Source organism: Bombus flavifrons, chromosome 3, assembly GCF_040668555.2.
Source record: "Bombus flavifrons isolate JBK064 chromosome 3, iyBomFlav1_principal, whole genome shotgun sequence".
Lineage (NCBI taxonomy): Eukaryota > Metazoa > Arthropoda > Insecta > Hymenoptera > Apidae > Bombus > Bombus flavifrons.
In genome coordinates, this window is record NC_138444.1 from 2,989,003 (window position 1) to 3,006,259 (window position 17,257).

The 17,257-nt window shown below is 37.4% G+C and overlaps 2 protein-coding genes across 2 annotated transcripts; one reads left to right on the forward strand and one right to left on the reverse strand.

Moving 5' to 3' along the window:
• Nucleotides 1-252: 252 nt before the first annotated feature.
• On the reverse strand, nucleotides 253-1,330 carry LOC138177994 (leucine-rich repeat-containing protein 23; the record flags this gene model as incomplete). The annotated part of the gene is made up of 2 exons (XM_069109389.1): nucleotides 253-908; nucleotides 1,070-1,330. Coding segments are annotated over 2 exons (888 nt in total), but the record flags the coding sequence as incomplete, so codon positions are not given.
• Nucleotides 1,331-5,847: 4,517 nt separating this feature from the next.
• Nucleotides 5,848-15,892, forward strand: LOC138177952 (protein big brother). The gene is made up of 3 exons (XM_069109314.1): nucleotides 5,848-6,288; nucleotides 7,074-7,265; nucleotides 14,209-15,892. Exons 1-3 carry the CDS (start codon nucleotides 6,097-6,099, stop codon nucleotides 14,581-14,583), a joined length of 759 nt encoding a protein of 252 aa, XP_068965415.1. The 5' UTR covers nucleotides 5,848-6,096; the 3' UTR covers nucleotides 14,584-15,892.
• The last annotated feature ends 1,365 nt before the right edge of the window (nucleotides 15,893-17,257 follow it).

Consider the following 17,257-nt stretch of genomic DNA (forward strand, 5'->3'; position numbering starts at 1 on the left):
ATACATAGTCTAAAATAAAAGAAGTGAGATATGTTATTAATGAAGGTAAAATAAAAAAGGTGGTTTTTAAAAAACAATACTAATTAGTAAGTTCGTACCAGTATAATAAAAAAATAATGTCAACAACTCAACAAAATTTGTCTTACCTACTGAATATAATCGATTATGTAGAAATCTACTTTATATGAGAGTCTTTAAATTATACTTATCGTATGATTCTAATTTCTATTTGCTTTTTATATTTTTATTCCCATAATTACGTAGAGTAAATGTTATTAATTTTATCCTGCGGTTAAAAGATTGAAATCTAAATCAGCGAATGTTGTTCCATCGCGAAGCATTTGTCTATGAAATTCTTTAGCCTCTTTCCTTTCGTCGTAAAGTACTGGATCCTTGTCAATACGTGTTAGGTTAGGTAACATAGCCAAAACAATGTGCCTATAAGCAGCTTCTTCCGCTACTTCCCTATCGGCTATTACAGGATTTTCCAAAATAATTAGGGTCTCTAATGCTGTTAAGCAATTTAATTTTTCTAATTCCGAAATTTTTGTAATCTCGTTATTCCGTAGATTCAAATAACTGAGTTTGGCACAACGTGAATCAAACCCATCCAAATTCGATATTTTGTTGCTCCTCAAATGTAGAATTTTTAAATTAACTAATATTTCTAAACCTTCCACTTTTTCTATTTGATTTTCTGCGAGATATAATCGTATTAATCCGGGGAAAAAGATCCCATTTGTTGTGGTAAGAATATTACCACGTAATTCAAGATTGTTCAACTTCTCAAGATCGTACGGATTTAAAGTGACTTCTTCAATATTATTATGATTTAATTCTAAACACTGCAAAAGCTTATGAGAAATGCCTGATGTGCTTGTCAATTTATTCTTATTCAGTGTAAGAACCTGTAGCACAATTAAATAAGTAGGATTGATAAATATATAAGAATTTTAGAAAAGTATTAAAATTAGATAAAGATAGAGAATAAAGATAAAGATAGAGAAGTCATAAAGAGCAAAATAAAAGTAAAAATGATAAAAATCGTTAATAAGGTTTCGTGATTAACCTGAAGATAAGGCATAGGATCCAATTCCGCGGAAGACACATGATTCCTATCAGCTTGAAGCATCAAGAGATATTTCATCGACGAAAGAACACGAAGTGCTTCGGTCGTTAATTTATTTCCGGAAACGTCCACGTAAAGCACATATTTAAACGTTGATATGATTCTAATATCTGTCAAGCCTTTATTAGATGCGTTCAATCCCAGATAAGCATAACCAAGGCCGGAATCGCATTTTCCTAATGTGTGAAGACACTCTCCTGCTTCTGCTTGTGTTAACGTTTTTGTGGTATCTTCGAGGATAGATGATAATTTAGGAGTTGGATATTTATCGATCTCACCCACTTCTTCTTCATACTCCCTTCCTTCTCCTTCCTCCATTGTACTCTTGTTTCGATTCCTTTAATAATGAATACTATGTCATTGATCAATTTTTCTCTGATACTTGTATCTTATTACATCGTATTTCATTTTAATTCTTTTAATGATAAGTATAATAAAATCAGTTAATCTTTTATTGATATTTATATATCATCACGCTGTATTTCATTTCAATTCTTTCAGTACAGTCAGCACAATGAAATTAACTAACCTTTCTTTCGTTGATATTTATAGTTTATAGGTTTGGTATCGAATAAAATACAAGATCCACGTTCACTTGTTTATTGTGAAAGTACAAACGTGTAAATAAACTTGTTCCACGTAAAATAAAATACGCAAGACGATTTCAAAATAAAACTATGGAAGGGTGTTGATTAATTATGAAACCCACGTCAACGAGTTCTGATACATCTGGTTTCGTCCCATTTCAATCTGTAACTCTCTTCGGTGGATTGTTTCCGGTGCATAATATCGCGAAGTTTCTTTAAAAGGATAAAATTCTCCCTAATGATACGATCTTGCTTCTCGCGTTCCAATTGCAAACCTTTTGCATTGAAAACTACGTGAGGTCTTGTTTGTGGTGGATCAACGTCAATTGCTCGCGTAGCCTTCTTTACCTATAAATACAATAGATGCTGCGATATTTGCCGTTATCGAACGAGCAACGGATTATCGATAATTATTAAATATTCACTTTTATACGATGTCGTTCGTAAGCTTTATGTCTCCAGATGGACGAAGCCGAAGAATTCCTATTTCGTTCGTAAGACATCTTGCTTGCTCGACCCACCAAACTCGTTCCGAGTGTTTACACGATATACATGATACGATTACCAAGTTTCTTTAGCAACGCTTTCGCGACCAGCTTATATCGATCATGTCCTTATTGACTGGGCCAGGTTTTGACGGAAGAGAATCACATTTACCTTGACTATTGTAGATTTCGTTATTAATATAGAGTATATACCACGTTTATTTCGGACCTGGTACCATTATTGTTCGAAATTCCAGGTGATGCATTTTTACTGCTACACTTCAGGAAGTTTAATAAATTTGATGAAGGAATTTTCAATTTATTAATATATTCGATACAATGATTAATTTAGAAAAATTTGCATAATTTCCACCATACTGTCGTCTTATAGTATCATACAACTTTAAATACGCAAAGTTTCCAGTGCAATTATTGAAAGAATATTGTACTTCTGTCAACTTCTTCGAATCTCTACAAAATACTTATCCATAAATTCAATCAATTCTTTCAAAGAGCTAATTCATTTTTTTTATTTTTGTATAATTATTTTCATATAAACTTTTTAAAATACAGTAAGATAGATATATATAATTACTATTTTCGACTGCCCTCTATTACATAATAATAATCTATAAATCGAACCACTTTGCACCTCTCTTTATGTTTCGAGTCAAGGACTTTTTAGTTTCAGGTCTGGCCTGAAGAGGTAGACTGCGGCATCTACGAAACGTCGAGCTAAAATGCAAGAGTGTAAAGTGCAAATGCAAAATCGAAATACAATTGTTTATCCCGAAAAGCCAGTATTGAGATATATCTTTTTACTTCGAAAAAATAATAAGAATAGAGTTTTCGATACACTTCAATTTCGTATAAGACACCTAAAGAATTTACATATTTTATTTGTATTTTGTATAGTCTAACCTTATATTCTACGAAGACCTCATTTTGTATTTTAGTCTCGATATCTTCATAATCATTTCCCTGTTAAAAATATATGTATGTACATACCAAAGTTAAAAGCATTGTAACGTTATTACGAGAGAAGAAACTTCTCGTTGCTTCTCTGGTTTGAAAGAGGCAACAGTTCCCGTATACGTATTGCGTGCATATGCATACACACATACATGACCACGTGTGAGTATGCGCACACGTGATCACCACTACGAGTACAATTCTCAGACTCTGGCGGAAGCTGCAATTGGTAGGTTCGCTGGACCAATCGCGTTACACCGGAGGCGGAGATGTGGTGGACCCGTGTTTTTTTTCCGTGTCGTCGCGACGCCGTAAACGCGAGCGTGAAATTAATTTAGCCGTGCTTGGCATTCATGGCGACGGAATAGGACTCCCCGCGACGTCAGAGGACGAAAGGCGACGCAACCAAATTCAATTTCAGCAAATTCAATGGATTCCTTCGACAAATAAAATTTCGGTACTGCACGATGTTGACTAGATTTCATTTTCGGATCAACTTTCGAGAGAGTTGTTTTTTAATAGAAAAACATGAAATTAACGGATCGACGAAAGCAACATCGAATCGATTTTAATTGGAAGATTTGTATCATTTTTTCTTTAAGTTGCGTGTTTACAGTCGCATCAATCACTATACGTATTATTATACAGCGAATCAGTTGGACTCACAGGTTGAGCTTAATAATTTATCGAGAGATTGCCTTAGAAATTGAACTATTCTTTAGAAATAACAAATTTTATTTCAATTTTTATTTGAAAAGGGACTGAATCGATTTTGACGGAGAAGTTGACTGGAGAAGGAATGGAGAAGTACAGGGATTACTCCGGTTGAAGCAACTGTATAACTATCGAAAATTAAATAGCTAGAAAGCTATGTTTTCTTAAGTAGAATACAAAGTTGGTGGAAGAATCAGGTAGGAGGATAAAATAACAATTGATGTTTGTTTATAGCTCTAGAAGGCAGATAGTTCGTTTCTATTAGGCAACTTCACGACCGAAAATCCCGAATATTGGCTCAATAAACTCTAACAAACTGCTGCCAGCAGGGGATGTCATAAAAGCAGGCAATAAAGTTAAAACTATAAATCACCCAAGATAGACAGAACATAAAAATATTGTTACATCAATGACCCATCCGTTACCTGTCACGAACTTCAAATCTCTTTTCCTTTTTTTATTTCAAACCTCAAAACGAAACGTCTTTGAACAAAAGAAGAAAGTCTTTTAAAGAACGGAAATATCTGAAATATTCCAGTAATATCCAACTATTTAAACAATCTCTTTCACACGTACAAATACCTGGTACGGCAAGCGTCAGTTTATTTTGCTCAAAAGACGTTTTCTCGGTTAAAGACCATATTACAGAAGTCTCTAGCGTCGGCACGAAGCGAGGAAGAAAAGAGAGAAGAAAAAGAAGAGAAGGAAAAAAGACCGGATACATGGGTATCTGTGGGCTGTGCAACGCGGATCGTGCAAAGGGTCGTTGATCTTAATCGCGGATCCTCGACAATGATCCTCTCAAACGGATGAGCTCTTGCCACTCGACGAACGATGAAGATCTCTTCCCTCGAGGGGATACACGGTGTTCCAACGAAGTCCTGTCTACCAAATAGGGACCCCTGACACGTATTTCACATATCTACGGGGGATAGTGAGCCAATCCCTGTACGAACTGATCCTGCTACAGTATATTATATTATCCTCGTACTACGATCTTTGCCTCGCCCATCCTTTCTCATCCTTGCCTTTAACTCGCCAACCAGTAGCAATCGCTTTCAGCATGCTACCAGCTGACATGGAAAGTTTATGTAGTTTCCTTTTTTTCTTTCTTTCTTTGCAATTGTTTTCTCATTCACATGCGATAGATGAGACTTTTGGAAAGTGGAGGATGGACATGTGGAATAAGTTTAGAGTTTCCATATCTCTTGAATTGGATAAGATCTTAGTTAATATTAAGAATATTGATAACTCTGGCAGCGCTAAATGATTAAATATGTTGAATTATTGGATTACAACTGTAATAGGATAAAAACGAGGAAAATAATTTAGAAAGTGACCACGGCTAATATAGTAATAAAATTTACTAACAAAGATAAAATGAATGAATTTGAATGGTGCCTACGTCTCAGCAAATGACGATATGCGGTTATGATCGGGACTTATACGTAGCATATCGTTAAAATTCTGTTGTACCTCTGAAGTAAAAGCGTGTTACACTCTACAATTGTTACGTATAATTTAACGCCTCATTTCGATGATAAACAGAAATTTTTAAACTATATATTTCGTAATTTCAATCTTCCATCCAACAAAATACATTTAAAAAACGGCTGTTTCGTCCAATGGAGCTCGATCCTAGAAACTTAGAATTTATACTAAATAACTAATACGTAATTAGATAAATGGTAAATTATTCTATAAGATTGTTGTATCAGGCAGCGTAACGTACGAACGACTACAAAATCCAGTAACGCTATTTCAGAGTCACCCCGTAACCTTTCTACCCTCCGTGCAGGATGAATCCCGCGATAGACGCGTTAGGGTGGGTTTTCTCCTTCCTCGTAAGCTCACCCTTTAGCGATTCGAAGGGGGACGTGGTGGGGGAAACGGAGGCAGATCGGAGGCGTGGCTTGTTTCAGGACTAGAAAACCCGAAGCTTTTGCCACCGGATTGTCCTTAGTCTCCACTGAGACGCCACACGGCGCAGTCGAACGCGCGGATTTTGGTGCTCTGTGTAAATTTCTCTCTTTACCATCTGGTGTATTGTGAAAGGACATTGAAAGCATATACATCGCGAACACATACAACAAACCGATCAACAACTAAATTAACGTTGTTTTCATTAAAGTGTAAATAAAATTGCTCGATCGGATCGATCGATCTTTGTAAATTGATCTGATTGACCGGTTTGAAATAACTGTGCAAAATGATGCACACTATGAGCGAACACACAGGTGGAGCTGGGGGGTTGGGTGTCAGCGTGCTTCCCTTCGATGGCATGGGTTTGTTTGAACAACAACGGCCCAGGTTCCTCTTCAAGATGCCCAAGGTTGTGCCGAATCAGAAGGCCAAATTCGAAACGGAGGAACTGTTTAGGAGATTGAGTCGCGAAAGCGAGGTAAGTTGAAGATTATTCGTTTATTTATTAGTTTAGATAATATCATTAACAAGCAATTGGTAGATTGAAAACCGAAATTACAAATTGATTCGGATAGAAACTGAATTCATGGACAACAGGTCGAACGTACGAAGCAAAAACGCTAATGAACTTGGATAATTGGAATGTTTATTCATTTGGAAGTAAATGAAAAAATCATGTAACCTCAGACCATTAATACTATAAATACTACTACTGATACTACGAATGCTATAAATCACGTTTCGAAGATTAACATTGTCACGGTCGATTGATTGTTGTGATGGTCGATTGTTAAAGTTTCTCTTGATATTTCGTTTACTTCTGCCTGCTACGTAGTTTCATTAGCTCGATATTCAAATCCGGTTCTCCAGTGATTCATACAATTCATCAAATTTGTATTTATACGTGAATCACCTAGATAATTTAAATAGTTAAATCTACCAAATTGAAATTATCCTTGAAACTGTGTCATTAATTAATAGTCAACTGGGTTTATTCAAATGACTCATTCAAAAAGAATATCGTTTCCTTGAATTTTACCCGTTTCTCGTTTCCTAGCGAATTAATTCCCGTCGCTGATTTCATCCGCTTCCGACGGTTACTTAAATCTCTGAGAATCACCACTGAATCATACCCACTACTTACAAATCGAAGTAAATTTCGAATTATATAGCGCAATGAAATTGTTTTAATCTTTGGCGTAATTATAGAAATTGCGAATGAAATGATAATTAGACAAATTTTCCGAATTTTTGCTTGTCCAGGTCAGATACACTGGATACCGAGATAGACCAGTTGAAGAACGTCAGGTACGCTTTCAAAATGGCTGTCGGGAAGGTTACACGGAGATCGCGTTCGCCGCGACTGGAACAAATCTCCAGCTCGTTTTTGGCAATGCATCTGGAAATTACGGCGGTGACATCAACGACTGCGATTTTGAAAAAGAACGGGGCAAGGTCGGTGAATATTTCTTCAATCTTTTGCCGCAAATCGCTTATAAATCTCTGCATTTTTAACCGATCTACGCGGAACTTCACCTTTTTCTTTCTTTTCAATTCTTTTCCCCAGAATTTTCATTTTTATCGAAAAGTATTTCGTACATTTGACGTAACGAATGATTGTAACAGCGCGGTAAACGGACATCGATAAGAGCTCTAGGCTCTTTTAAAGCTCAATTAGCTACTCTATTAGCTTACGGAGGATTGAGACTTTTAATTTCTACTTAAACACTTAATTTCCAATTCTTCGTGGTTTTAAATTCTTAAACTAACGTAGTACTTAAAATATAGAATTTTGAACATTCGTAAGTTCAATCTTGTTTACAACAAATTATATATCACTAATATCGTACATAAATCGATAAAGAAACATCGTGAACTATAATTGAGCAATTCCAGTGATTTGTAACGATTAGCAGATACCTACCTACGTTTATGGTAGCGTATCTTTACACTCGTAACAGCGATTGTCACTTTAATTGGCCCGTTCCGAGCTGACAAATGTGAGGGAGGTCATTAAACGAGCTCGGACAGAACGTCTAGTTTTTCGTGCCCTTGGCGTCATATGTCCCGGGATGTAGCGTCGCCATCACGAGAAATTTAGTATCCGTCTTTACCTCCCGAACAATAGTGTCACCTTGTCACCATTCTCGGCAGAACGGCAGACATCCGGTCCCGAAATTCTCAACTCGGCATCCCTGCGGACGGTGAACAAGATTTACAACGTAACAGCGCGGCGAGTAAATTTATGACTGCTCTAAAGATTAAACTAACAAATATGATCCGAGGAAAATTCTAAAACTCCATAGAAGAGGAGTCGTTTTTCAATGTCTCGTCTAACGAACATTTGGTGTTCGAAGGGTCAGCTATAGAAAGGTCAATCTTCATACTTTTTTATATAATAGAGTTTATATAATCTTCGCGTTTGTATTCTGATGAGCGTTGCGTGGCTTTTTCAAGCTACTGAAAAGGACTCGTATCCTTGTACGCCGGCGCCGAAAGAGGGGCGTCGAGGCGTCGCCATCGCGATCGATAGGTGCGTCGCGAATTCGCCATTTTCTAAAAAGCACGCATGCAAATATTACAAATCTCTCCTTCCTCTGTCAGTTTTCGCTTCATTTCTTTCTTTTCCCTTTTACAATTTTACTTAATCACCTAATATCTTGTTGAATAAAACGAATTAATGTTATTAAAAGATACATCACAAGTTGAAGTTTAGAGAGCATTTAAAAAGGCGCTTTAAGATTGACGATACTGCGTGAGTTTTGGAAATCAAGAGATTCAGCGATCCCATTAACAGCTACTGGAGGCAATTAGCACTTTTTCAAGTCCGTCAAACAACCCGAGAATCCGTACCAGATGCCTGAACGCTTTACAAGTCACCCGGTATATAATGGGTCATAAATCTTCCTCCGTCTCTCTTGGGATCTTCCGAAGGGTGAACGCCGAGTCCTCCGATAGAATTCTTCGTCACTTTCGGCTTTGGAGAAATCGAAAGTAACAATGTTTCGCTCCTGTCGAACCTTAACGTTTACAACTTCTGCAATACTGAATATGTGTTGATTTATGGCTGATTTCCTAGAAATTTCGAAATAATTTAATATCGGGTTGCTATCGATTTCACATAAATTCTATATATTGCTGCTCAGTCAACAATGATTCGACATTTATACGATTGTTGATTCGAGAGTAATTCAATATCAATGCATCATTATTTCAAAGAATTTCGATATTAACACCTTTACATCTGGTAGCACCAACGTTGTCAACGTGTTGTGACCAAATGTTAGTGGCTGGTGTATGTTGGTATCACGCGCAGTTCAACCCTTTACGTAAAGTTTACGAACTTAAATTACTCTATCGAAAAATACCGGCTGCTTTGGTCTCAAAATTAGGGGACTTTGGTTCCTTATTGATAACAAAAAGTGCCGATACTTAGTCACTATTAAAGTTCCGCCAGAATTTCACTAAATCTTAAATATCCCGTTTCAAGTCCTTATCATCTTACAACATTTTTCGATGTTTTAACCATCGCGAACAATCTCGCGATCCTAAACTTTTCGTATCACGAGTGAATCACACCGGCATCCACATCCCACAGAGCCATCATCGTTTCTAGATTCTGTTTACGCTCCGCTATCAGGCAACGAACCATAGAATCGCGCTAACGATTCATTATTTTCCTACTCGAAATAAAAAGAAAGGAGAGAGACACGAGGAATTGCCTGGTTGTTTACACGGCTGCCCGCGGCCAGCGTTTTGTTTTAATCGACAATGAGCGGAGGAGAGAAAGAGGCGTAATAAAGAGCGACGCACGGCTGCACGTGTCCACCATTGTCTCTTTCTCGTTCCCCGTAGAGAGGAAATAATTAAGGGAGAGATTCGCGAGCTAGATAAAGCTCGATAAAGACCGGCAAAATGAATAAAAGGGTACGCTAGGAACTCGTCGTTTCTCGTCGATCTTATCGAACTTTCCTCGACAGTTCACACTCGTTTTACGTGCCCTTCCTTGCTCGATCAATCTGATTTTAGTCGTTAATCTTTATCTTTGGAATTTTGTGTTTCATATACAGTGGAATCTCGTTTATTCACGCTTTGCTTATTGGAACAGATCAACGCTTGGCTCTATTATTATTATTTAAATATAATATTCCGTTAAAAATGATTTGAAAATGTAATTTTATTAACGCAAAATCCAACAAATTTAGATAAATTACGAGTAACAAGGAATTACCATCTATCAGAAATAGTTGAAATGAAAATGAACGAGGAATAACTTAATGTCCGGTCCTAATATTCTAAAAGCAGAAAGTAAATAATCTTTAACGCGTGAAGAGTTAATTCCTGTCATCGAGTTTAATAACATTAGAAATAGGTGATTGAATAAATAGCTGAGTTGGCAGACACGTGATTGGAATTAGGATTAGAATTTAGGACATAAATTTCTCAGCCAAAATCGAAACGCACTGTCCTAGGTTAAGATGATTTACATCTCTGCCAGGATACTCGGTAGTCCCTTCACTGGTGTAAATATAAATTCAGAGAACTATTACAGTTCCTCGAACGGTATCTTCTATTTTTTTCTCCAATCGTAAAATTTCGCGAGACATAACGTGAGCCAAAACTCGATTAAACGCTTTACTTCGACAAACTCAAACCACAAAAGCTTCCCCTACAATTCCAAATGACCTTCAAATTTCCTTCCTTCTAGTTTCTGTAGTAGAAAGCTGTCAACGCAATTTACTTAGTTCCCAAGGTTATTTTATGGCTTCTTTTTTGCACAAATCTCTGATTTTTCTTTTCTCGTAAAAGTAAGTTAAATGAAAACAAAACAAAGAACCAGGAAAGAAAGACGACCGTAGCAACGACGATACATTTCGAGGAAAGACAGAAGGCCCCGACACACTGACCGTATGCCCCATCACGGTGTTCTCCTTTCCGGCAGGATTGCGTTGACGAATGTCTCTCGTTCTGCCCATTGTACTGCCGGACGTGGACCGCGCGCAAAAAGGCAAAACGGCTACGCCTACCGAAAAACAAAAGAGCCATCGAAATAGCCGGTCGTTTGTCTCGGGATATTTAGCTATGCCAGCCATCCACCCTTTCCCGATTTTTCACCCCTTCCGTTCCGCGTCGGGTCGATTTTACATCTTGCTTTTTTCATTTCAACCTCGTTCTTCCTTTTTCCTTTCTCTATCTGTCTTTCTCTCTCGTCATCCATCGTATAATATGTAAATAAGTCAACGAAAGGGTTGCTCGTCGAAAGTCGTGAACGAGACACGCGTTACAGTTTAAATATCGCAGCCTATTATCCTGGCGATAATGGGTCACGCCCCTAGCGGGCAGAAAGAGAAAGGTGTGGAATGGATTTTTTCATGTTTTTTTCTTTCTACGATTCCGGTTCGCGTGAGAAACTTACTTATAGCGACGATTAAAGACGGTTGTTCTTTAAATTGTTTTGTCGGTTTGACTTCTTCTTTCTTTTCCTCCCCTTTACACGTGTTTTTTTATTTCGTTTCATCCCTTTTATGGGCAAAATTCGAGACTCGCTGTACAATAATCGTACAATAATCTTCCGTTTATTGGGGCTATAACGCAATTAGTATATTTATTGGGGCTCGTGCATAATAATTTACAAACGAATAATATTAATTAATTGAGAAAAACATTTTATATGAAATAAAACAATTTAGTCAGGTAGGGTCTATTTTTACTCGTCTTGGTTCTTTCCTTGACTTTTATTCGATTGAATAATCGCATTGGACAACTGTTGAGTATGGTTTACAGTTTACAGACTGAATAAAAAACATGATGTCGTGATATGAACACACATGTTGGTGGGAGAGAGTTGGCTAAATAGAAATTTATAATGAAACGAGAGAGATACGTGAATCGCATATGTCCTTCGAATCTTGTACTTACCCGTTACGTGTCAGACAACGATTTGTACGCAGAGTCGTACCACCTCTGTATAGAGTAATACTACTAAAAATTATGCATGATATTTGACGTCACATGATCTGTCTATTTTGGAAGCTTCGACGAACAAGTTTCCCGAAGTTCTTTCCTCGACGTATTTCCTCTGGTTTAGATTTTAGTTTAGTTGTGCCAAGATTCATCATTTGTTTCTTCTTTTTAGAACCTTTCTTTCGTATCCTTTATCGTATTTTTCGTGTTTCGTATCTTTAATAATTTTAATTTTATTTTTCCTCTTTCGCAACTTCCGCTATTCAGATTCCTCGTTTTATCTCTCTTCTAACTTTGTTATACGTAATCAGAATTTCCATAATTTCCTGATGTTTCAACTTTCCTCTTGCCTAAGGCAATCTGGAAGTTTCCCTGTGACGAAGGTGTTTTTTTTGCTATCTCGCGCAAATTACAGAGTAATTCAGTCGTCTTTCAGAAAAGGCGGCAAACGATTCGATTATCGGGTCTATCGAGGTTCACACCGCCCGCTGATGGCTCCCGTGGTTCGATTATAATTGCATAAAGAGCATCATGCCGCGCGGTTACATTGTTACGTCGCGTCGACAACCAGCTGTATGTTTCAATGAAAGAAGAAACTGGAGGCGAAACGAATAACGACGATTTCTCGTTCGATGCCTTCCTGTCTCTGCGTCTTACCAACTTTCCTGCCCCATTTGTCAAAAACCTTTTCCATTTCTTCCATTCATCGTTAAATAATGTACAACCTGTAATTGTCATTCTTGCACTTCGACAAAATTGATAATATTTCTGGACTGTACCAATTATGAGAAGAGTATGAAAATCAAAATGACATGGAAAACGCGAGTCTGATTATTTCGAGCAGTGTGTTCGAGAGAACAGAAGAAGAAGCTTCGTCCGGTTTTTCACGGTTAGAAGTTGGATTCCGTAACAGTTTCTAAATTTTACAACACGACCGGAAACAGAACCATTTGCCAGGAAATAAAATAACCCTCTTGAGCAAGGCAGAGATAATTGGCCGTTTCGACTTTTTCGAGGGCCGACGGTTCGACCCTTCTCTTCCTTTCCGTCCCTGTTACTTCGCGCAAATCGCTCGTAGGTCAACGTCGTGTCTAAACCGTAAAACCGAAGAGCAGTCGCTATCCTTACCAAATTTTCACGTTTTGAACTTTATTTCTGTAATTTCTAAATAATTAATCTTTTTAATCCGAACATATTCGAATATCTTTGTAACGCTTCTTAAAATAATCTTAGATATATTTTCCTTTTATTTGAAGTTTAGATCGAACATAGGAATGAAATTTTTCTATTGCTAGTTAGTATAAACAAAAATAATGGTAATTTGTAGAATAATGTTAAGGAAATAAGTTTTACTTTAAAAAAAAGATTTGCTTTATAGCTACAGAGATCGAATTTTTCCGTATTGCGTTACAAAAGGTGACGCATAATATATATATCATATTATATTATATTGGGTTTTGAGAGATCCACTTCTAGGTTAATATTGATTGTTAGGATCACTGTGAAATTTTCAAGCAACCCAATACTTTAGATGAATCGAAAAGGCCGATTTTCTCGTTGTCCTCGTCACGGCTCCGCTAGTCATCGTCCACCTCGCAATTTCATCTCTCCTCGGAGCTTGTACCTTCCAATCTGCGTAATCGTTCTCTGGAAATAAGAAACGTTTACGGCACAGAGCGGGAGAGGGAGAAAAACATGATTGAAAGTCGAAGGCGGATCGCTGGACTTAATGGACCCCTTCCACGGTGCATCGAAGGTATAAGCTTCTCGAGGGACGGAAAAGGAGCAAAGATTACGTCTTAACGGTCGAACGGAACAGTTTCAAGCGTGTTGTAGATACGAGTTTCTTGCTCCAGCAGAGATTACACCGACAATCTTGGTATTTTAATTACGACCATTCTCTTTGGGTTTAAGACGTAGACGTCTGGTCGAATACAATCGAAAGTCTTGCGGGAAGAACGCCTGATTTCCGGGATATAGCATGAATCATCGCTGGGAAATGTGGTACTATACCATACCTAAATTCTTGAAAATAAAGATAGGAGAAATATATGTAACAGTTTGGCATGTAATTTATATTGTTTGTGTTCGAAGTTTCTTGAAAATGATATGTATATTTCTTTAGCGTCTCTTCTTGTTTAGTGCCATTAAAATTGTTAAGAAATTCGACTTTTTTGATTGAAATTTGTCATCCTTCAGTTTCTAAATTTATTAAAAATTCCATATAACTTTTGTTCTTCTAATCATACACAGTTAGAATTTCCAAAAAATTCTATATTCCCTTGTCGTCTGATATTTTTAAGATGCTCTCGTAGTCCTTTGGTTAATCGTACCAAATGTACCAGATGTATCGTAACATCGACGTAGTCGATGGTTAATCGTTTTGGATTAATCTTTGTGTATATAACACGAAAAAATGTCATTTTGCTTACAGGTACATCTCAGGTCTCGCTTAATAATGAACGGTGTGTGCGTGATGTGGCGTGGATGGATAGACCTGGAGAGGTTGGATGGTGTTGGATGTCTGGAATACGACGAGAAACGCGCCGCTGAAGAAGACGCTCTTCTTCGCGACCAATTAGAACGTTATAACCAACGAGTACGCGATTTCGACGAGAAACAAAGGGCGTACAGAAGTGGAGCTACTCAACCACCTCACTTGAATCATCATCACCATCACCATCATCATCACCACGGTCATCACAGCCACCACGTGGCCGGAAGTGGCTCTGGAACCAGCGGAACCATCGAGCCTCATCTTACCCACCGACAGGATCCCGAGATGGAAGTCAGATTGAGGGCCTACTGAGGTTCCGAGAAAGTGACCAACGAAACCACTTGATTCCTCTTCGATTTGGAATTACTTCCGGATCGCCTTCGAGCCAAGCGAAGATTGGTGGGAGAAACGAGACACGAGAGATCTCTTGGGAGGAATGTGGCTAACGGTTTGATACGCGTTCGTAAGGTATTCACGTTTTTTGGAGTGTAATTGCACGAGATTGAGAATCGCGAGATGCTGGTAGAGATTTGTTTGTGGTGATTTACTGTTTTCGACCTGCACTGAATATTTTTGAGGCTACTGGATTTGAGTAATTTTTCGGAACAATGGAATTTTTACTTTTAGTCGAACATTTCTAAAGCGTCGAATTAAGTTATTTTTTTGGAAATAATGCGTGTCGATACTTTTGACTTTTCGTAGAAAACTTCTTGCGTTTCTCGAAACTCCTGACAATTCTCGTCACCAGATTTTTCCCACTGTTGATGACGTATCATTTCCGACAACTTTTATAATCGACAGACATCAATCACGATCAATCGTCAAACACGATCCAACGATCAGGATCATTAGGTTAAGTGACACGCGTTTATCTATCTTGTTAATTTCGTTCAAGAAGAGATTCTTGAGAAACACGCTCATCAAGTTGCTGTTTCTGGAGGATCTCTAGGGGGTCGGTAAAATCTCATAGACTAATTCTGCAGTCGAATTTTATTTAAAATAATTGCAGTTAGTTATATTAATTACAGAATACTAACGACGAGAATCGTATATTGATTCGAATCACGAATGAAAGTCGATCTTTGTTATACTCATCTATCTTCGAATTTCCAACATGCCATTGCAAGTATTACAGTCCACGTAACAAGACCGAATTTCTATTATTATATTATAACTATTATTATCGTCGTATAACACTTAAGCAACGTGTTTGTTTTAACATTTTTTCTCTCCGTTGTTTATTCTATTAAACTTTGATAATGATCACTTATGTCGTTACGTTCGATACTATTTTATTGCAATGGAAGAAGAGAGTTGTGTAATTATTATTGCAAAATTGAGATTTTTATTCGATCTTATGTACATACGATGATAATATGTATTTTCTTCCTTTCTTTCCTTGTCGATATATTGCTTAGCTGCAGGGATTGAAATTCATACATGAATTAAGTAAGATCAAGATTTTAAAAATGAGGAATGAGGAAAATTATATAGAGAGGAGGAAAACTTTACGATTGTTTCTGTTTCATCGTATTTGCCAGACTATGCAACGAAGTTTACGCGTATCTTTTATCTTCTGTCCTTACCGACGATACGATGAAAATTTTTCCAGCGGGAAAAATAGTATAAATGGCGTCGCATGCGAAACCTCGAGTCTTTGCTCCGATTAACATATCAATGTAGAATGCACGACCGATGCGGATATTCATTCAATTACAGAATCAGCATTTCTCGAACTTTTATATTTACTTACATTTTCTTTTGCTTCGTGATTTCATGTTAAGTCAGAAAATCAACGAACGAAAAATGGACTTATTCTTTTTAAATCTTCTGTTTTATTTCCAATTTAAAAGATGTACATTACCCAGAGCTGGAAAGAAGACTATAGCAGGTGGGTATAGGGGTAAGAGGAATATTTGACCATTCATCAGGCAGTATAATTAAAAGATGTGCCCATTTCGGTCAAAAATATTTATATTACAATAAAAAATGCGTATAAGATTGAGATGTGTCTAATCCATTGGGATCAAGCCGTTCCACTCGTCTTCTTTTCAGCTTTACACAGCAGAAATATTTTAGTTTTCAATTTCTATTTCAAACACGTTGAAGAAATGCTGTTGAAGATATCCAAGTACGATTGCGATAGCCGTATCGTTTGTGTTTTCTCAACATCGCAAAACATACGAGATATTATTAGTATTCCTATTTCGATGTCAGTAGCGTTTTTATTATGCAAATGCAAACAGCGAACATGTCACTCTTCCACGTCAGTATTCGAATTACAGCAAAATATTTTCAATTTTTATCAGAAATTAACATACGATTTTAATCTCGAGTCTTCCCAACGAGTAACGAATCTTTTATTGGTGGAATGGCGATGAAACCAAAAGTAAATGTCACGTGCTGGAATTCTGGAGGGAAAGAGATGATCGAGCAGTGCGTCATGTCCAGCAAGGAGTGTGATTCATAAGAGAATTCTCTTGGAAGTGAACATTTGACGAGTCGTCGACCGACATTTCGTTTCGTATGCGTCGAATATACACGCGAACCGTCACGATCTTTCCGTTGCATTGTACATATTTGTAAAGAGTTAGGTTAATTTATAGCGGCGGCTTCGTGCTCCCTTTTGGGTCGTGTTCACCACGACGCGACGCGGCATCGTGAATCACGCTGGGGAAAACCCAGAAGTGACGAGCGACCGTGTGGAAATCGCGCTCCGATCTTTCACGCACCGATTGTATAAAGCTGTTTATCGATTAAACGCAATTTTCGTCGAACATTAATTGCACCTTTGTTTTCTTTCCTCCATTATTTATTTCATCTCTTATCGATTGATATTCTTAGAATAGTTCATTTTTGCTTTACTTATTTATTTCCTTGAAAAGATCCTTCACTTTTATACCTGGCTGTATCCTTTATCCATATCTCTAGAATATTTATCACACCTTTATTCGCTATTTTCTGGAACATTCCATTTTTCATTAAT